Below are 9,273 nucleotides of genomic sequence, written 5' to 3'. Positions count from 1 at the left end.
TGCCATGTTAATCTATGGTCCTGTTGTCTTGTTTGCTATGTTAATCTATGGTCCTGTTGTCTTGTTTGCCATGTTAATTGTTGTCACGGTCACTACAAGGGAAAGAACAAACCAAAGGTAATTTGTATTCAGCTACCCTGAACCTGCTTGGGATGTCATTGTGTGGAGTCCAATTATTGCAACGTTGGGCTAATCACTTAAAGTTCTGCTTAATTAACCGGGAGTTTTCCCTTGCCCCTGTCGCCATTGCGCTAGCAGACCAAACATCAGATCAAACCAGCAGATCAAACCATCAGATCAAACCATCAGATCAAACCAGCAGATCAAACCATCTGATCAAACCAGCAGATCAAACCAACAGATCAAACCAGCAGATCAAACCAACAGATCAAACCAACAGATCAAACCAGCAGATCAAACCAGCAGATCAAACCAACAGATCAAACCAGCAGATCAAACCAACAGATAAAAACACTTTGTTCTTTGTGTCATGATAGCTGCTTGCCTTGAAATATTTCCGGAATACAGTTAATAGTAGGGGTGGATATGCTAAAGATTGTTTTCTAATGATTCAAGACAAGGGAAAATGTTATGATACTGTAACTGTAAGTCCATAAAAAAGTGATGCCAAATTCAGAGAACACCACGGATCAGTATTAGGGCTGCAGTACACTTTCTGTACTGAGATTAACCCTTTTTGGTTGTACTATGTCGCATAGAGCCTTTATGAGGCAAATAGCAGAATTTCATATTTAGCGTTCGTGTAAGATGCTCTAATGAAATTAGGGCAACAGTCATTGATCACGTAGTCAATCATGACCTCTCCATGAGAGAGGCTGGCCAAAGGGTTCAGCCAAACCTGGGCCGTCATACTGTGGCATCAATTGCTTGTACGTTCCGCAAGGAAAATGACACTTTGCTGACTGTCAATTTACTGTACTGTGTTTCACTGTATTTGCACTCTTGGCAACAACCATTTCTATACTTTTGTAAAGTGTGTTGCCACAATACAATGCAGTACTGTAGTTTACTAAAGTCATTTACAAAATATACAGTAGAATTCTGATTACTGTATATTTACAGTATGTACAGCCTATTGCACTATTTTTACAGAATCAACACACTGGTGGCAGGGGTAGAATGTTCACTGCCAAACAGATTTGACCTTTTTACTGTATATTGAAGCCCTTCATTTTGACTTCTTACAGTATCTACATCTAATGTGGAAAAATTACTACAAAACCCAAATTGTAGTACGTTGTCAGTGGTAAAACAGTCAATACTGTGAGGGTGCTGCACAAAAGTTGAAGTGATGGTTGCAGAGGTTGATATTGATAGCTGTAGTTTCAATTTTGTTATCCATTGTTAAATAAATGAGAAAACATACATTTCCAATTGAGCACAAATTGTAGGTTTTGATGGAAATGTTTGGGTTTGATGGGTGTGTGATAAGTTTTGAGAAGGTGGTGTCATTCTGCAAACATCATATAGTGTTTTGGTCAGTTCGTCTTCTGTTGAGGGCTGTGTGTGAGCTGTTTTGAAAAAGTAAACAGTGAATGGAAAAATGTGCCAAAGCAATCGAGAAAAACTGTAACATTACAATATGTATTGTAAGAGGTGTCATACTTTTTCCTTTTCTTTTGCAATGCAACACTTAACTCTGCAAAATCAGAGGACACTGCAACACATAATACAGTATGTGAATTTTGCAATGCTTCAAGTTGTTTGTGTTTTTTAGTTCATCCTACATTCAGTGACAACGTGGTCTAATGGGAGAGAGCACATACAGTACCAGTGCATTTTGCACCAAAGGTTAACTGATGTGCTCAGGTGTGTGTTTGTAAAGCCCACTGTGTGAAGAGTTTTGAAAAAGTGGGCAGTGTATTGAGACAAGTGTGAAAATGATTGCAAAAACTGTAAATCGCTTTCAGAAGGATCTGAGCATTTGAAGTCAGACACTTTTCAAGCTCCCTCTGTCAAAAAGGTACTGCAGATGTCCTCGCCCCACACAGTTAAATCCTTCATGGCTTGAAGGACAACTGCCATCTAAAACCAAATCAGAATCAGAATCAGGTTTTATTGGCCAAGTAAGTTTGCACAAACAAGGAATTTGACTTGGTAAAGTGGCTCTCAATGTGCTTACACAAAATATACATTACAACACAATACAAAACAAACAGTGCAACAGACTGAAATTCAAGGCAACTGGTGTAGCTTTCCTTTCAGCCATCTCCAGATTGACAGAAGTTTGACCTTTAAGTGACCTCTGTCCCCTGAAGTTGGGCTGAACAATGGATGTCATCAGCTGTGGTGACAGGAAAGAGACACATGCACGAGGGGAGTACGATGCCAAAAGTCTGCATTGAATGCATTTTTAATTACAGCAATGCCGAAGTATCCACAGTTTAGTTCATAGTGTAATTATATGGTGAATGTGTGATGCCAACTCTGCACTGGGGGACAAGTTTCAAACCAATTGTAAAAAAACAGGGATGTCTATAATTTTAAAGACAGTTGCAAACTCTTTACTTATTTTTAAATATGATGCTCCAAAATTCTCAACTGTGTTGGCCAGAAGAGACAACCAGCTTCTCTTCTCTCTCTATGTGTGTGTGTGTGTGTTTGTTTTGATTCATTTGTTTGTTTATTTGCACATTTGTCCTTCAGCCTATTCCTAAGCATCACCCCCTGATCAGCCTCTGACAGTGGAGGGACCACTGGATGGGAGACACACTGCCATACCAACTTACACCAGGGCAGCAAAGGAAAGAAGTCATTTTCAATGATACGCAAGAGAGAAAAACTAGGAGGAAATACTAGTCCATGAAATGCTACTTGCTGAACAACAAACACCTCGATGAACCTGCAGATGATAATTTTTCATGTGGGGTGTGTGTCTACTTGGCATTGTCTCTGTCAACAGCAATTATCAAGTCAATCAACAGGTAATAATCATATTGAGATCCTGTAGGTGGAAAGCCCCAGGCATTGCTGACATGTTGAATAACTCATTAGTCATGACCGAAATTAGAAGGAAAGAGGAGAGAACTTACTCATGACGCTAAAAGGCGTGGCCACCATGGTGACCTCTTTGGCTTTAAATGCAGCACACATCTGCAGGTAGATGCAGAGAGTTGAGGAAACCTGCTAGGAGGTAAGAGCATTACACACATATGGGACATAGGAATGGTGGCTAAATACGTGCATGGTGATAGAAAATTATTTTCTTTACCAAAGTGCCTTTGCTTTTGGTGTGAAGTGAAATTGAAGGATAAGTCGGTGTAGTGTATGATCAAATGATTTATTTACTGGTCAGTTGGAAATGCAAACTGCGGTCAATTATGGTAAATCTGAATTTCTATATATAAATATTACATGTTACTCACAAGCGACTAAAAAGTAAGGGGAGAACCTGAAAATAATGACGTTACGCTGAAGCACACAGTAATGTCGTGTCACTATATGTATAGTTTTCTGTGATGGCTAATTTATCTATTAGATTTGTCTAGTTCCTGACCGCCTAAGTGCAGATATGAGGGGACATCTTACTTTGATCCTTTTAATGACGGTTGTACCCACTCTGTGTGTGTGTGTGTTACAGAAATGGCCCGTGTGCTGTGTGTTCTGGCCGTGGGGCTGTGTGTTTGTGTGCTGGCACAGGTGGCTGCAGGTGAGTCAAATCCTCTCTGACTGTGTGGGACAATGTTCACTCTTTTCAAGTATTACAACTGATGTCCATTTTTTTTATTATTTCTGATGAATTAGAAAATTAGAAAGATAGACAATTACAATTGTATCACAATTCATTTGAAATGGAGTTATAATTTGAAATCTGTTAAATTTGAAATTTCAGTGGCATAGTGCAAAACCAAAACACTGTGTTTACATATATTTCACTATCATCAGATTTTTTATTTACAAGTACTCTCAATTGTTTTTTTGTTATTTACACTGTTGTTTACTTGTTTGTGTGTGTGTTTATTATCACTCACAGAGACCTTGAGTAGAAGTGCCGTTCTGAGAGCCGTCAGTGATGCCAAAAAAATCATTGATGATGCCTACACATACTCTCGGGCGGAGTAAGTGTGAGACCATACATGTTTGAGCATTGAAGTGTGTGTTTGTGTGCAATGGACACTGATGCTATTTGTTGTGTGTGTGTGTGTGTGTGTGTGCATGTGCAGGACTCTGAGGCGTGTGAGGACGAGGAAAGACCTAAACCCATCTGACCTCCTGCGTTTGGTGAAGCAGCCGGCTCGAGAGACGCGCTCGGCAGTGAGAGCAGCGGACTACCTGGAGTACACGCTCCAGCTCCTGCAGGACAGACACCACATCCACAAGCGCTCCCTCAATGCTACAGGTACATACACACACACACACACACACACACACAGACAGATAGACACAACCACAGACAGAAACACACACTCATGCATTATACTTCTATGTTTGTGACAGATCTGATCAGCGCAGAGGATCTGGAGACCATTGCTCGTCTGACTGGATGTGCTGCCCGTGTGCGTCAACCGAATTGTAAAACCACACCCCACCTAAACCAGTACCGCACAACTACCAGCGTCTGCAATAACAGGTACACACACACACACATACACGCATACACACACGCATACGCACACACGCATACACACACACACACACACACACCCCCAAACACATACACACACAGTGCTTTGAAAGCAGTGAGGGTCTGGGTGTGGTTTCCTCATGCACTGAATAAAGACACATCAATCCTAAGAGTGTGTTCACAGTATATGTGTGTGTGTGTCTTCATATTTGTGCTTTCTCAGGAAGTTTCCCCGCCGTGGCTCCTCCAACACTCCTTTTCTGCGCTTGCTTCCCGCTGAGTATCAAGATGGCGTCAACCTACCACAGGGCTGGGACCCCATGCTGCAGCGCAATGGAGCCCTGCTGCCACTGGTATGTGTGTGTGTGTGTGTATATGTGTGTGTGTGTGTGTGCGTATGTGTGCATGTGTGTGTGGGTATGTGTGCGGGTAACGGATGTCAACAATCAGTTCATCAACAAATCAGCCATTAATCCATAGTAATTAAATGTGTACACATACACATGAACTATCTTCGTCAACAGTTAAAATCCCAGCATCATGAAGATGAACCTGTGAACAATCATTCATACCAGTTTTCCTGCTCTTCCCTAATTTTTATGTGACTATGTCTTCACCTTTTTCTGTCTTTTCTTTCAGGTGAGGCTCGTTTCCAACCGTATCTTAAGCACAGCTAACGAGGATGTTGTGAGTGACAACCTCTACACACACCTGATCACCATCTTCGGTCAGTGGACGGACCATGACCTCACCTTTACGCCTCACTCCCCGAGCATTCGCTCCTTCAACAGTGGCACCAACTGTGACGAGAGCTGTTTGCGTACAGAGCCGTGCTTCCCCATCCGTGTATGTTATCATTCAGACTATCCCTACAGCTTTCCATCAGTACATTAGCATATTAGCTAAATCATTAAGGTAATAGTAGAAACTAGAGGTAGAGAACTGGTAAATAATTATATTGAGACTACAATAATATAAAGTGAATTGGAATTTTAGTCGTAGCAATACATAAATAAATAAATGCACATGACTCTCTAAATCTTTTCAACACGCAGATTCCTCCCAATGACACACGCTTCGGCCGGAACTCTGACGAGTGCATCCCATTCTTCCGTTCGGCTCCGGCTTGCGGGACTGGCAACACTGGCCATATTTTCGGAGCTGCCAACGTGCGGGAGCAACTAAATTCCCTGACGGCCTTCCTGGATGTGGGGCAGGTGTACGGTGCAGATGAGGGGCTGGCACGTGACCTGCGTGATCTTACCACTGACAGCGGACTGCTGCGTGTGAATGAAGGATTCAATGACAGCGGACGTGAGCTGCTGCCCTTCTCTCCTATGAAGGACATGTGTGCCAGCCGTGGGAGAATCACCAACGATACCAATGCTGAAGAGGTGCCCTGCTTCATAGCTGGTAAGTATGCACACGTGTGTGTATGTCTACTTACTGATTTATTTCTTGCTGCGAAATCAATACAGTACAAAAGCTAATACATGTATATGTTTATCTGCGCTTGTACAGGGGATGAACGTGTGGATGAGAACATTGGGCTGTCCTCCATGCACACTATGATGATGCGAGAACACAACCGTCTGGCACGCGCTTTGGCCAAACTTAACCCCCAATGGAGTGGAGAGACCCTCTTCCAGGAGGCTCGCAAGATCATGGGTGGCTACTTCCAGGTGTGTGTGTGTGTGTTTGTGTTCATGAAAGTGTACGTACAAGCGTGTGCCTGTAAGGTGTGAGTCTCTTTAGTTACGCATACATGATGCGCATGTGACAATTACAGACACAATGAAACAGACAGCATATCAGTTTGCCAATATCATGTGCCACATTGCTTACCCCTTTTGCTCACAGGTGATCACGTTCCGTGACTACCTGCGGCACATCATTGGGCCAGATATCCTTAACGGACCTGAGATTGGCCCTTTTCCTGGTTATGATGAGAATGTGGACCCGTCCATCTCAAATGTGTTCGCCACTGCAGCCTTCCGCTTCGCTCACCTGGCTATACAGCCCTTCATGTTCCGCCTGGATGAGAACTATCAGGATCATCAAAAGTGGCCCAGTGTGCTGTTCCACAGGAACTTCTTTACGCCCTGGAGGCTGGTCTTCGAGGGTGAGAGAACATAGCATGGATCTGCTAGTCTACACACATCATGGCACCAGCTGTCATACATGCACATGGTTCCCACTGTCAGGGAAAACCCTGAATTAATCATAAAATTGAGTTGGTATCAGGTACAACATTGCATAGATTTAACAGTTTAGCATTTAACAGGATGCTATGGAGCGCTAGCTTAGGGAAGCATCTTAACAGGTCGTGTGAGAGGTCTTATGCCTGTTAACCTGGCTATGATCTATCCTAGCTATCCCTAGTTTTAGGGAACCATCTTCGTAGTTAGTAATATAGTATCTAATATGAACTCATATGAAGTGAATATGAACTCGTGTTAATATGAAGCTGCACAGGCCCCCAGAGGGTTTCTACCTATCGTAGTTTTTTTTTAAACTATCGTAGCTTATCATTTCATGCAAAGTAAAGACGTAAAAAGGTAAAGATAATTTCAAGAAATATAACAAAACTGCTTCTGAAATGTGATAATCTAAAACATGAGCTTTCTGTGTCTCCTTGTAGGAGGCATTGACCCCGTGATCAGAGGTCTGGTGGGCCGTCAGGCAAAGCTCAACGTTCAAGACCACATGATGCACGATGAGCTACGTGAGCGCCTCTTTGAGTTCCTGGGTCACGTGGCGCTGGACCTGGCTGCTCTTAACATGCAAAGGGGACGCGACCATGGCCTTCCTGGTGTGTGTTCTTACCTCCTTGAGTTTGCATTCCTGTTTAAGAATGCCGGTGATCTTAACTCCAACGCCGGTGATCTTAACTCCAACGCCTGTGATCTAAACTCTAATTCCACACCTAGACCAGTTCACCTGACCCAGTAGAAGTGCCAAGTGCAACTTTTATCCTCATCTTTGTCCTCTAGAGCTCTCTGTTGGCAGTACAGAGAATGGCACCCTGAGACATGAGTGGCTAATGTAAATCATCTCACCTTCCAGGCTACAACAGCTGGCGTAGGTTCTGTGGGCTGTCCAAGCCTCGCACACTGGAGGAGCTGGCCGTGGTCATGAACAACACAGAGTTGGCCCGCCAGCTGCTGGAACTCTACGGCACCGTGGACAACATCGACGTTTGGCTGGGTGGCGTGGCCGAACCCTTTGTGAACGGAGGCCGTGTGGGACCGCTCTTCGCCTGCATCATTGCCAGGCAGTTCCAGAGGCTCCGCCAGGGTGACAGGTCAGCACACACACACACACACCCTCTTTCTTCATTCTTTAACATACACCCACAGATCATTGTGTAAAACTGTATATTAATATTTTTTGTGTGTGTGTGCATCAGGCTGTGGTGGGAGAATGATGATGTGTTCACCGAAGCCCAGCGTGAGTCTTTGCAGACAACATCTTTGTCTCGCATCATGTGTGACAACACCGGGATTACTGAGGTGCCTGAGAACCCCTTCGAGTTCCGTCCCCGTGGGGCTGGATACACACGCTGTGAGGACATCCCAGCCTTCGACCTGAGTCCCTGGAGAGCCAATGGTAAGATACTAACGTAACAGAGACAAACAGAGAGGCAGAGAGAGCGAGAAGCAGAGGGAGGATGATGTATGTATTTAGAGGTCTGAGTAGAGTAGTAAAGTTGTAACCTTATCTGAAAGTGTTTACATCTATGTGTGTATGTGTGTGTGTGTGTTCTGAATAATTATTGTCAAGAGAAGAAGAATCTTCCTGTGTGTACATGTTTGGGTATCTGTGTAATACTATGTCTGTCTTGGCAGGTGAGGATAGACAAGGACATCCCGGCAGCGGCAAAGTTGGACCCCAAGGTGAGAGGCTCTTATCTTTATCTATGCCTAATAAGCGTACTGTCTCTGCTTCTGTAGAACCATCACCATGCATATTAAACCACACATTAGCACAGAGATAATGATTGCAACATAACGGCGTCTTCCCTGTGAGTGAGAACCATAAATGAAATAGAGCTCTACAGAATTTAAACATTTGAATTCTCCTCTCTCTCTTAGGACCCCCTGGTCCCCAAGGCCCCGCAGGGCCCCCAGGATCAAATGGCGCTGCTGCTCGTGCTGCCTTCGCCGTGCGCCTGGGCTACAACTTCCCACACCCAGGCAAGCCGATCGCCTTCAAGAACGTCATCTACAATGGCCAGGACCTGTACAACACTAAGACAGGCGTGTTCACGTGCACACAGCCGGGCGTCTACCAGTTTGACTTCCACTGCACGCTCTACCAGAATGTGGGCAACGTGGACCTGCGCCACAACGACAAGCTGGTGCTCCACTCCTTCACCACGCAGCAGAGCGGCTATGTGACGGCCACCGGGGGCACCATTCTGCAGCTGGCGACCGGGGACACCGTCTACCTCAGCGCCAACTACGGCGGTAACGGCCTGACCGCCGACAGCTTCTTCTCTGGGCACATTCTCTTCTCCGTCTAACGGGCAGAAGTTACGTGCCGGCGGCTCAGGCCTCCACATCCCCACATGCTCTCATCGTCTGTCCTCCTCTCTTACTCTTCTTTCCCTCTTCTTGTCTCTGATCTTCTCCCAATCACTCCTCTCCTCTTCCTCCGTCACTCAGGTCAGTGAAAATAAGATGAAG

At 44.5% G+C, this 9,273-nt stretch overlaps 1 protein-coding gene across 1 annotated transcript; it reads left to right on the top strand.

Moving 5' to 3' along the window:
• Window positions 1-3,603: 3,603 nt before the first annotated feature.
• Window positions 3,604-9,273, top strand: LOC105894368 (eosinophil peroxidase-like). The gene is made up of 14 exons (XM_031571023.1): window positions 3,604-3,670; window positions 3,995-4,079; window positions 4,185-4,360; window positions 4,459-4,591; window positions 4,809-4,938; window positions 5,225-5,431; window positions 5,641-5,998; window positions 6,107-6,267; window positions 6,446-6,707; window positions 7,227-7,397; window positions 7,652-7,889; window positions 7,995-8,194; window positions 8,434-8,457; window positions 8,680-9,273. The coding sequence occupies exons 1-14, from the start codon at window positions 3,604-3,606 to the stop codon at window positions 9,108-9,110; spliced, it is 2,643 nt and encodes an 880-aa protein (XP_031426883.1). The 3' UTR covers window positions 9,111-9,273.

The sequence above is a fragment of the Clupea harengus genome, chromosome 7 (assembly GCF_900700415.2).
Source record: "Clupea harengus chromosome 7, Ch_v2.0.2, whole genome shotgun sequence".
NCBI lineage: Eukaryota > Metazoa > Chordata > Actinopteri > Clupeiformes > Clupeidae > Clupea > Clupea harengus.
The sequence above is the reverse complement of the archived record's forward strand: the minus strand, read 5'-3'. Positions and strand labels throughout refer to the sequence as shown.